General features: G+C 44.4%; 1 protein-coding gene and 1 non-coding gene across 2 annotated transcripts; both read left to right on the top strand.

Annotated features, from left to right (window-relative positions):
• The first annotated feature begins 263 nt into the window (after window positions 1-263).
• RPLP2 (ribosomal protein lateral stalk subunit P2) lies at window positions 264-10,408 on the top strand. The gene is made up of 5 exons (XM_075928255.2): window positions 264-416; window positions 1,679-1,802; window positions 6,739-6,787; window positions 9,797-9,895; window positions 10,290-10,408. The coding sequence occupies exons 2-5, from the start codon at window positions 1,680-1,682 to the stop codon at window positions 10,364-10,366; spliced, it is 348 nt and encodes a 115-aa protein (XP_075784370.2). The 5' UTR covers window positions 264-416; window position 1,679; the 3' UTR covers window positions 10,367-10,408.
• Window positions 6,986-7,117, top strand: LOC112544443 (small nucleolar RNA SNORA52). Its single transcript, XR_003087769.1, has one exon. It is a non-coding gene; the product is annotated as a small nucleolar RNA SNORA52 (small nucleolar RNA).
• Window positions 10,409-12,252: the final 1,844 nt, after the last annotated feature.

The following is a 12,252-nucleotide window of genomic DNA, read 5'->3' as shown; positions in this document are numbered from 1 at the left end:
GGCCCAGCCTGCCTGCACTTCCCCCGCTCCCAGCACTGGGGGAGCTGCTGCAGGCTGGCGCACGAGAGGGCGACCCCTGCCTGCCTATGGGGGGGTGGAGTGAGGGCACCTGGCTTCAGCAGTTACTGAGCATGCGCACTACACGCCACGCTGTAAAGCCGGCAGGGGCGGCCCTGCTCGCGTCCCTTCCCTAGCTGTGGCCCGCGCCTAGGCCTGTTTGCTGTCGCCTCTAGTGTCATGGCAGCCACTACCTGGCTTTTCATTGGCTGTCTGCCCACCTAGACCCATCCAATGGCAGAGCTGGTTGCTGGGATGTGGGGAAAGGAAGAACGAGCTGTCTAGGCCCTGCCCCTTCCCTTTCGCCGCCAGGCCGCCGTAGTGAGCGCACGTCCTCGGGCCTAGCTCCCCTCGTTCAAGTAAGTGTGTGGGAACCCCCCCCCATTTCTCCTCATGGGCGCGCCCGGAGCCCTTTTGCCCTTGCCGGGAGCGAGCGGGGGAACAGGGCTGGGCCGAGACCACGCGCAGCTGGTGGGGGAGGGCGGTAGGAGTGATGGCCGCCATGTGCTCAGCCGCGCCCGGCCTGGGCACCGGGGGAGGGGTTGGGATCCTAGCGAGGGGGGCTGCCCCGCGGGAAGGGGCGCCCCTGGGACTGAAGGGCTATAAAGGGGGGCTCCGCACGGAGCGGGGGGGGCTGAGGGGAAGGGAGCGGCGGCGCCTCTTGGCACAGCCCCTGGGAGCCCGCACGGCTGAAGGGAGCCCCCCCCCCCCCCACGGCTCGCTGACCCTTCCAGGAACGTGCCTGTCTGGCGTGGACCCCCCCCTCCCCCCGCTTGCAGCTGGCACCCAGCGGGCTCCGTGCAGAAAGGTGCCGGTTCCTCCCCGATGTCCCTGCCAGTGGCCGGCAGTGCAGCTCGTGTGGGGCAGTGATGCTGCTGGTTACCGAATCTCTAACCCCTTTCCGGGCCCTAAAACAACCCTGTGTCTAAACTAGGGATGTAAAATCACGTTTAATTCCTTAACCGATTAAACGTGATGGTGGGTGGGGAGCTGCTCTCGCCCCCCACGGGTTAATCGTTCACATCCTAGTTCGGTTTCCTTCTTGACTGGTTGGTTGTGGGGGATACGTAGCGGGCCGGTGCTGTTAAGTAGAGCCTGCCATGTCTAAAAATTGAGACTCTGGTGGTGGTTGGCACTCGTAACCTGGGGTGACTAACAGCTTCTCTAAGGCCTTGTGAGCCAGCTAAATGTTATGTTTAAGTGGTTAACCCACCTGAACAGGTCAGGTGGGAGAGCTACTCTGGCCAGGTTGGGTGGGGATTGGGGGTTGCTCCAGACCAGCCAGGCGGCTGGGGACCTGATTAACCATTAACATCCCTAGTCTTCATGGGAGGGCAGAATGGGGAGGGGGTGTGTTTCCTTAACTTGAGGTAACATCCTAGGGAAGACAAGGTAATTTGCAGTTTTCATATAGCTTAGCAGTTAAAGACTGGGCTCCCTCATACTCATCTAACTTGTGAAAACTGCCTCCTCTTCATTAGGAACTTGAGTTAGCTTACTCAAGATCCTAAAAAACACACTTTTCTCTCTTGAGGACAGGGCTCCAAAGAGTTGGGAACGAGTCCCAGGCTTCTAAAATCTGTAACAATCTCCATGCTAAAGATCTTAATTTGTCTTTCAGAATGAGATACGTTGCAGCTTATCTTCTGGCTGTCCTTGGGGGCAATGACTCCCCCAATTCAAAGGACTTAAAGAAGATTCTCGACAGTGTAGGCATTGAGATGGATGATGAACGCATGAACAAGGTGACAGTGCAGTAACTGATAATATATTATCCAATTTGGAACCACTTACATATTTGCTTAGCTACCAATCTTATTATTTCAAGGGCTATTTAAAAATATTTGTCTATTTGCAAGTATTGTGGTGTGTGTGTGTGTGTGTGTGGGGGGGGGGGGTTATGGTCTCAAGGGCAAATTGCCCAATAAGACACATTTGGGGTAACATTTTTGTAGCTCTTGGGCTATACAGATGTTTGACTAAACTTTACTGGACAGCGCTACTACAAGCTGTTTCTAACTGATAGGTAGGGGATATCCTGGAACGGACACAGCAACAATTACAGGTTGAACCTCTAGTCTGGCACCCTCAGGACCTGATGGGTGCTGAACCAGAGAATTTGCTGAAATATGGGAGGTCAATATTGTAGTGAGTGGGTCTTTTTATTTGTATTTCAGTGAGTTGAATAAATGGGACAGTACTTGCAATGCTGCTTAATGTATGATTACTGATAACTGTGCTTCTCAGCTCTCTTCATAGCTTAGTTACACAATTTGCTATATTGGCAAAAGGAAAGAAGTAAGCATGGTTTTAGCAGCATTACCAACACTTCAGGTGCTTGCTGGACTCTTAGAAGACATTTAGTGGTAAATTAGAGCTAAATAACACAGAACAGAGAGAGCCAGGACTGATGGCTGTGAACAAACTTCACAGGACATGGGGAAACTTGACCACACCCATGGTAGTTGGACATCCAGCTAACTAAAATTGTGCTGGACTAGAGAACTTCAACCTGTACACTGCATACAACAGGCCTGTGTAATGGCTCTTATCAGAAATTGGTAGTTGCTGGTCAGTGGCTATCACTGTCAGGAAAAAAATTCAGTGAGATAAAATGTTCAATTTGCAGTTATACACCACCTAAAAATAAATAAGTATAATTCCAATGGAGGTTTATACCTTTCTGGCAAAATACAGAATTTAATAGCCATACTGCCTCCGACCAGTGGTCCATCCAGCCCTATATGCTGTCTTCTGACAGCGGCCATTGGCAGGTACTTCATAGGGAATGAACAGAATCATCAAGTGAGCCATCCACTGTTTCTCGTTCCCAGATTCTGGCAACATTATTGCACTACGTTCATGGAGTGCCAAGTGTACACATGGCCTTTTCCATAAATACGGCAGTGAATAGGGCTTGTGTTAAGGGACATAAGTCAAATAGTCAGATATAGAATTTGAAGCCAGACGAGACCACTGTATCCTCTAGTTGCACCTCCTGTATATCAAGTCCTTTGCTACAACCTGGCCACTAATACCTCCCAACCACTCACACACTAAACATAATTGCAATTAGACCAAAGTATTACAGCCCCCAGGAGACGAATTGTGTGCTGCAGGCAGAGCATAGGAGATGTGGAGTTGGACCAGTGCCTGAGGCCCTGGCAATGGCAGGGAAGTCAGTGAGACACTATATCATCTGAGTGCATCTAGGAAAACACAGCCAATGTTCTGCAGGATTTATGTCAGCCTGGAGATCAGTGTTGAAACGGTGTGTAGAAGAGAAGGGCAACAAGTCATTAGGACCAGATGGCATTCACCCCAGAGTTCTGAATGAACTCAAATGTGAAATTGGGAACTACTAACTGGTTTGTAATAGAGAGATGATAGTATAAATGGTTAACTGATGGAGCTTGGGCTCATCAGTTAATCTTCACAGTATATCAGGCAGCAGCATGAGAGGGCAGTTTATAACCCATCCTTTAAATCGGGTTGGCAGTGTACAGCATGCATGCCATAAGTGGCACAAAAGGGACCTGTGCTGGTGATGCAGGGGGCACAATGCTGCAGAATTGGAACCAGCACCAGCTTCTTGTGGGTGGAGGAAGCCTTGAGGCTCTGTGCTGGATCCAGCTTACAGGGAAGTGCATGTGTGCTGTTGCTCCCCTCACCACAGGAAAAGCCTGAGCGGAGCCCAGGGCAGGCGATCAAGCGGAGTGTGCAGTGGAGAGAGCCCCTCCCCAGAGAGCAGTACAGCTCAGGGCAGGAGGGGGTAAATCTTGGCACACCACTTGGGAAAGGTTGCTGACCCCTGCTTTAAATCATCTTCTGTACCAGATGAGTGAAAGATAGTTAATGTGTTGCCAATCTTTTAAAAAGGCTCTAGAGTTGATCCTGGCAATTATAGATGGGTAAGTCTAACTGGCAGACACATGAACATAATTTGTTTGGGGGAAAAAGTAAAGTAAGCTGTCATGAAATAAGAGGGAAGGTCCTCTTATGGGTTTAACTGGTTAAAGGGTAGGAATAAATGTCCGTTTTCACAATGGAGAGAGGTGAGGTAACTAGTAGTGTCTGCAGGGGTCCATAGTGAAACCAGTCCTATTCAATATATTCATAAATGAACTGGAGAAAGGGGTAAACAGGTGGCAAAATTTGCAAATGATACAAAACTGCTGAAGATAGTTAAGACCAAAGTAGACTGAAGAGTTACAAATGGATGTTACAAAAACAGGCAGCTAGGCAACAAAATGGCAGATGAATTTTAACATTGATAAATGCAAAGTAACGCATATTGGAAAACAGAACCCCAACTGTACTTACTCAGTGATGGGGACTGAATTTTTTGAAAAAAAATCCACTCAATGTGCAGCAGCAGTGTTTGCCTTTTAAAAAAAAATCAGAATGTTAGGAATAATTTAAAGTGCTAGGGAGTATCTTATTGCCTTTATATAAATCCATGGTATCCCCACATCTTGAATGCCGTGTGATGTGGCAGCCTCATCTGAAAGATAATCTTGGCATTGGAAAAAGTTCAGAAAGGGGCAAAAAAACGATTGAGGGTTTGGAATGGCTGCCATATGAGGAGAGAAACTGAGGATGTAATAGTTTATAAAATCATGTTTGATGTGGAGAAAGTAAAGAAAAGTTATTTACTTGTACCTAGAACACAAGAACTGTGGGTTACCAAATGACCAAAGGTAGCAGACTTTAAACAAACAAGTATTTCTTCACAACACAGTCAACCTGTGGAACTCCTTGCCAGAGGATACTGTAAAGACCAGGACTTTAACAGGGTTCAAAAAAAGAACTAGATACATTTATGTAGGATAGGTCCATCAATGGCTAATGGTGTCCCTAGCCTCTGTCAGAAGGTGGGACTAGGTGATGGGTAGGATCACTCAATGATTACCTGTTCTATTCATTCCTTCTGGGGCACCTGGCATTATCCAACCTGAAGAGTGGTTCTCTGCAGTCAGAATCTGTGCAGTACCATGATATAGTTCTGCTCTTACTCTGCTGTTTCAAATACACTTTTTATTGTCACTAAGGCCTTCATAAACTCACCTGGTTTTCACTGATCACCCCTTTCCCACAAAATTACATTGGAAATTTGTTCTTGTCGTCATTGAGTTACCTGTATTTGTTCACACTGACTGAGTCTTGCCCCAGTATAACTTAGAGGATTCTTCAAACATGCCTGTCAGAGTAAATAAACACGAACATAATTCACATTTCATGCTTCACTTGAGCAGGAGATTAGTTGTTTGTTTAGATATGCCACTATCACTGAGCTGCAATGTACTTTGACATTACTGTTCCTATCTTTAGAATCTTGCCTCCATTGTTTACTTTGATTTGTGACTCTCCATTATCCTGCACAATGTTTTTGAGATGCTAGCACTGTTTTCCTATTTACATTTTCCCAGCCTGCACTCTTAACTTTGATAATAAAATAGAAGTTAGAATTTCCCATTCCAGTGAAAATTCCCATCAGTTGAGCTTTAGCATGTCAGAGTATGGAGTAAAATGGTACTTTAGAGTGCTGATTCAGATCCAGTACTGCTGAGCATGCATATGGAAGGGATGCAGCAGCAGTTTCAAATGCAGGGCCAACAGCCAGTGTGCTCTGTTCCCACTGCCAGGGAGCCTCTTGCCACCCCACATTGCTGCCTCTATAATAGCAGCATATCAGCCACTTCATGATGGAGGCAAATTTTAAAACCGGCTTCCTGCACACTGTCCTTCCGGCTGCCCTTCACTGTTGCCTCTGATACAGGTGGCAGCAGCCCCTGTCTGTTGGGGAGAGGGGGCGGAGCTCTGTTAAAGGCAGCAGTGCAGTTGTGGAGAGCGGGGGAAGCTGTTCCTTGGAGCTGGGGGGAACACCTTCCCCTTGCTGTGTGTGTCTGTGTTGTAGGAAGCAGCAAGCGGCAGGAGAGAACAGTTGGGTCTGTGGAGCTGGCACGCATGGGGAGCCTGCTTGAAAGCTGGCTCCCTGTGCGTACTGGCTCCCGCCTGTCCCCCTCACCGCTGCTGCTGCTTCTTTGTCAGGCAGCAGCGTCGGTGGAGAGGGGACAGATGGGAGCCAATACTTGCAGGGAGCTAGCTTTCAAGCAGGCTTCTCACAGGCACCGGCTCTCACTCTCCCCTCCCCTGCTCCCTGTGATAGAGGCAGCAGGGTGGGGGAGTGTGTGTGGTAGACAAGATTGACCAGTAAGCCCAGGCTAATTGGTTAATTGTGTAGTTGTCTACATGTAACATCCCTATTCTTGATTGCTGCCAGCTTCCTGAAATCAGGAACTCATTGGGAATAAACTGAAATGAAAATATTTTCTGCAGTCAAAATCTGGTTTAATGCTTTAGTGAACTGATATTCCTAGTGCTTAGCCAATGGCTTCTCCCAGTTCAGGTGCTTGAATTTTTTAAAACTTTATCAGACATGTACTACTTAATGCAATTTTTGTAATATATTTAAAGATTTGAATAGATCATACATTTAAGTCTTATAGGTTGTCAATTTTAAGTTACATTTTTAATGACTGAGAAATAAGGCCAAGATGGAGTCTTACAAGCGGCTGGATAGGTGGTATTGCATAGAAACCTGATAGAATAACACTTAAACTACTTTATAAACTGCTTTGTCAAACAGTTTTTTTAATATGTGATCTATAATTCCCTTAGGTTATTAGTGAACTGAATGGAAAAAATATAGAAGATGTCATTGCTCAGGGTAAGTAAAAACTCAGTGTTGGCATGGGGGGGGGTGACATTTATGATGGCTGCCTCTCTAATTCAGTCACTAATTTGAAGACCTTCAAGAGGGTTAAGAATTACCAGATTTCTTGTTTTGTTTTTTTCCTTGTTAAATCAGACTTACTCTGGGGGGCTCTTACTTAAGATACAAAATGAATGTGATAGCTAATGCGTAGCGTCCATCCTGATTCCTGCAGGTTAGTGCCAGTACCTGCTAGGTTTCGCTTGTGGACCAGATCAAACTGGAAAATGCTCTTAAATATGAGTTTACAGTTAGTCTGCTCATAACAGAGTTTTCTGAACATGTTAGGTGGGAGAATGAGCCAGATGTTAGCATTCTAAATTATAGTTGTGTTCTTGAACTTCCTTTCTTGGAGAAGTCACTTCACCATGAAGTAAATACTTTATTCACAAGCCTTCTGTTCTTTATTCCAGGGAGCCCTGGATATGATAAATCTTATTAAGCAGGATCCCTAAGTGGAAATCAGATTTATATTTGTTAATGTTGCACTGAAAATAAATTTAGAAAGGCACATGCATGTTCCACTATTGAGTATTTTACTGACTACATACACTGTGTCTACATAGCATGCTGATTAAAAAGCTTTGGGCTAATTGAAGTAATGATTTAATCCCCTTTCCTTCAAACACTTGAGCAGATGTGTAGTTTTACTTACTCACGTGCCTAAGAGCTCATAGGAACAGGCCTTAATGATTATCAGTAAGTACAGCAGCTATTGGATACTTCTGTGATGGTTTCAATTGTCTGCTGATGGAACACTTTATTTTAGAAATACAGTAGAATAAGTTACAAACACCAGAACTGAAACCAGAAGTCAGACAGTGTCAGGAACCAAAAAAATCTCAAAACCACACAAGATACTACTGTGTTCAATGTAAACTATTTAAAGGGTGGGGGAGAACCAGCATTTTTTCTTCATACAGGTTGCACCTCTAAAATCTGGGATTCTCTGGTCCGACATGACCATGGATCTTCCTGGATCAGTGTCCTGCTGCACTGCAGGGTGGCGGGGTCCTGGGAGCTGGCATGTGCTCAGTTGGGCTTTGAGGGGGCCGGAAGCTGTGTGCCTCATCTGGGCTACAAGGGTGGGGGACAGGGAACCAGCACATGGTTCAGCTGTGCTGTGGGGGCGAGGGGGAGTGCCATGACCTGGGCTGCAGGGTGAGCCCAGAAGCCGGCAGGGAAGGGGGACCTGAAATGACCTCCCCTGGTCCAGAAAAATCTTATTCAGGTCCTGAGGGTGTCAGACCAGGGAGGTCCAAACTGTAATAAATTTTCAAAGCAGTATTAAGATAAGGTTCAGTTGTAAACTTTTCAGAGAAGAACTATGTTTTGTTCAATGTTATGAACACTTCCAAGTTAGGGACAGTCTCCATTCCCAAGGTGTTTGAAACTTTGAGGTTTTATTTTATGTGGCTTCCTAGAATATCTGACATGATTATAAAACATGTTTATTTTGCTAATTATAGGAATCTGAAATACTAAGGAATTGTTTAGAAATTGATTCTTAGAAATTGAGTACATGCAAAATGACTGAGTAAGCAAACTTCGAAAGCAGAGGGAGTCTCCATATTCACAAGGGAAATAGCAGAGAGCTTACTTTCCAGTAACTGGAGACATTAAGTAGTAATGTTGACTAATCTCAAAGATCCTCTCTGTAATGTAATTCCTGCTGTGTTGGAGAGGCCTGTTTATTACAGTATTCCTTGTAACAGCTAAAAAGTCTTTTGGTCTCCTGCTATACATGGGAATCTAATCGTACTCCCAAACAGTGCTTCGAAGTCCAGAAGCACAATTTGGTTAGCCTCCCTTGTCAGAGTTACTATGCTGTATCCAAATTATAACTGGGTAAATGTCTTTGACATTTCTCTTTCATTGGAGAATGGATTCATTTCACACATTCTGGTCAAATTTGCCAAATTGTTTCAATTTTGCAGAGATTTTTCAACTGAAAACATTTCCAAAATAGCAACATTTTGAACTTTAAAAAATCCAAACTTTTTTCCCACTTTTCAGTTCGCTGAAACACAAATTGATTTAACCCTAAATATTTGTTTTCAATGGCCAGGAACCCTTAATTGACTATTCATACAGTTCTGATCCCGATCATGCTACATTGTAGACCATATAGAATAGAAAGGACCTAGCAGAGGTCATATTTGAAATGCTCTTCTTGAAGGTCACCTTCTTTCTCTTTATTTGGTAATGTTTGCCTGCTGTTGTCAGTCTTTTTAATATGGATTTTGGGGGGATTTGTAGGCAAATAAAAAAATTTGCCCATGCTGCCAAGAACTATTGTCCACACCTGGTTGGTTGGTTGGTTGATTGGCTAATGGCCCAATGCTTCAGTCTTATACTCTAGAATCTTATTTTAGAATATGCTGTTTTTAAACAAACCAACCAAAGTATCTGGCACCTTGTTGTTCTTTGCAGGTGGCTAGAATAGGTTGTATAGGTTAATTTCAGAGGATCACTCACACTCATGGGTTACGCTCCGAACACCTGTTCGTAACTCGATTTGGTTGGAAATACTCTTAAATGTGCTGCCCATGCTGTTTGGAAAAACTTGACATACATGGTTCTCAACTCAAAAATACTGTAATGGAGTTAATGGGAGGTTGATCTTAAGTATGGATGGTGGTAAGTCAGTGTGTTCATAAGTTGGGGAGTGGCTGTATAAAAATGTTTTTCCTGCCAGGCAACAGAATGACATAATCCCACCCTCATGCGCTCTGATCTCATCATGCTCTCTGGCTGCAAAAGCCGCCAGAGGGGGTTGGCAAGCATGGGGTGCAGCCCATTAGTGTATTTTTTATTTTTCTCATTCATTTTGTCCTATCATAGACCTGTCTGTATGCCATATTGACTAAGTGCCTTCTTTCTACATAACTTTGGTTTTGCATGTTGGAAGTATTTGTAGGGCCAAAGCTTAATTACTATTCCCTGTCCTTTTCACCCTTACAGGTCATGGCAAACTCGCCAGCATGCCAGTTGGTGGAGCTGTAGCCGTCTCAGCTGCTGCAGGTTCTGCTGCTCCTGCTGCTAGCGCTGCTCCTGCTGCTGGTGAGTATACTTGTATAGTGCATAGAAACTAAGGGGAAAATAGAGGGACTCCATTTTATACATTAATCTTAGTGCCTTAATCCCATCATTTAAATTTAGGATACTTTTTACTGTTCTTTGGTGGCTTGTTATTAAGTAACCTGGTTTTAATGCTAAAGGCTATCTCTGAGCTGTACCAGGGAATGAACTGTTAAGATGGTATGCATAGAAGATGCCACCAGTAAGTGGTGTTCACAGTTGATTGCTCCTCACCTTCATTAATTTGTTCTGAAAGGGGTGTATGTATTCATGAGGAGAGCACGTTTTGGGATTTCCTCATACTCGCAATGTCCAAAATGTACTGTAAATAATCCCAGATGAGAGTGAACATTGTTTACATTTCTTCTCTCTGCAGCTGAGGAGAAGAAAGAAGAGAAGAAAGAGGAGTCTGAGGAATCGGATGATGACATGGGATTTGGCCTATTTGACTAAACTTTGCTACAGAAGTTATTAAATCTTTTTGTTTAAAATGGATTTTGCAGGGGGTTTTTTTGGCTATAATAATCCTACTGCCATTGGAACTTTTTTCTCATCTAAGAACAGTGATCTGGAATTGGGCTTTGTTTAAAGGAAAACAAATGTTAACTAGCCTTGTTGATTCTGCAGGTGAAGCTATTGAGACTTATGCTCCTAAATCACTTAGACACAATTGAAAATCCACCCTGACTTACTTAAATGTGCACTTGGTGCTAAATCATGTTGTGAAACCCAATGGAAAGGAAATCAGAATTAGCTTGTAAATTCTACTGCATCACCTCAAAGTTTACTCTCATAAATGACTACATTCTGTTAAATGGCCAAAACTGCCCAGGTTTCTTTGCCAAATTAGTTCTTATTCATATTGCCTACAATGCTGTCAGTAACACGTTCTGTCAGGATTTCACTTTCTTCTCCAAAAGCAGCACTCAACTTCATCAAACTTGCAAACCCACAATCTTAAATCACTTCACAGCTTTGATATCAATTATATTAGCAGTTCTTAACAGTGGTCCATGACCCCATTTTAATGGAATCACCAGAATTGGCCTGGATTTGCTGGGCTGCAGAGACTCAAGCATCAGTCTCCTTCTGGTCGTGTGTGTTGTGTTCTCTCCCCCCCCCCCCCCCCCCCCCAAAAAAAAAAAAAACCTCTTCTTGGGTCATGTAGTCATCTTTGTTGTCAGAAGGGGGTTATGAAGCAATGCTGTTTAAGAACCCCTGATGGATCAACAGATTGACTTGCATTCCATGTGTTTGGGAAATTACTGTGGCTAATAACTACTGAAGTGATGTATGGTCTTGTGTTGTCTGCATATCAGTGTAGGCCCTGAGAAAGTGGTGTTAAGGCAAGCTGTATCCAAAACAGGTGAAACCCTCAATCAGTCTCTGGATAGATTTAAGATGTGCAGCACCACAGATCTTGTTGCACAAGAGAGTGAAAGCAGAGTTGACAGTTGCAAATATCAGTTTGAAAAACTGTCTTGTGTATAATTGGGGAAAAAAGCTGATTGGGGCTGTAGACTCTACCTGACTTTTTTATACAGATTGAACCTCTCTAGTTCTGCACCCTTGGATTCTGACCAGTGCCAAACCAGAGAATTTGCCAAACTGCATCAGGTCAACATTGTCTAGCAGTCTTAGCAACACTTCTAGTGCTTATTGGACTCTTAGAAGACATTTGGAGTAAATTAGAGCTAAATAACATCACAGAGTACTGAGAGTCAGGACTAGCGGTGGCTGTAAATGAATTTTATGGGATTGTGGGAAACTTGGCCATACCTATGATAAATGGACATCAGACTAACTAAAATCATGCTGGACTAGAGAGTGCTGGATTAGAGGTTCAATCTGTAGCCTCTGGAAGGCTAGCTAGTCTTCAGGTTGATTACTTGACTCAAATTGGCTAACCTCTCCCTCAGTCGAAGGAAATGATATTCTCTTCCAGTTGTTCCCCTATAATCACTATTGGCTTGATGGTTCAGAGAACAGTCAGCAAGTTCTAATCCACACATCAGCTGAGGGCTGCACTTGATCCTTCTGCGTGGTAGGGAAATGAAAGAGCTGAGCCCTATTAACATATTGAAAGCACAGCAATCCCCACCTCAGCCAACACAAGGGAATCTTGCAGCACTCTTTGGTAGGGTCCCACCAGTGATCTGAGAACCCTTAAATAAAAGACTGGTACCACTGTTAGTCCCCAACTCAATCTGTACCACCTCATAATGGCATGAAAGGCATCTGGGAGTTCTAAGAATGTCAGGGTCACAATACAATTGTGGTCCAGTGCCGGAAGATACCTGCTGCTATAATGAGATGGTCTGTTCCATGGCCTCACTGGT

Source organism: Pelodiscus sinensis, chromosome 5 (genome assembly GCF_052426305.1).
Source record: "Pelodiscus sinensis isolate ZL-2025 chromosome 5, ASM5242630v1, whole genome shotgun sequence".
Lineage (NCBI taxonomy): Eukaryota > Metazoa > Chordata > Testudines > Trionychidae > Pelodiscus > Pelodiscus sinensis.
The sequence above is the reverse complement of the archived record's forward strand: the minus strand, read 5'-3'. Positions and strand labels throughout refer to the sequence as shown.

Excerpts from the sequence above, each read along its gene's own strand:
- RPLP2 (XM_075928255.2), top strand. The coding sequence starts at position 1,680 with ATGAGATACGTTGCAGCTTATCTTCTGGCTGTCCTTGGGGGCAATGAC. Across the intron at positions 1,803-6,738 it reads ATGATGAACGCATGAACAAG|GTTATTAGTGAACTGAATGG; the intron begins GTGACAGTGCAG and ends TAATTCCCTTAG. Across the intron at positions 6,788-9,796 it reads AGAAGATGTCATTGCTCAGG|GTCATGGCAAACTCGCCAGC; the intron begins GTAAGTAAAAAC and ends TCACCCTTACAG.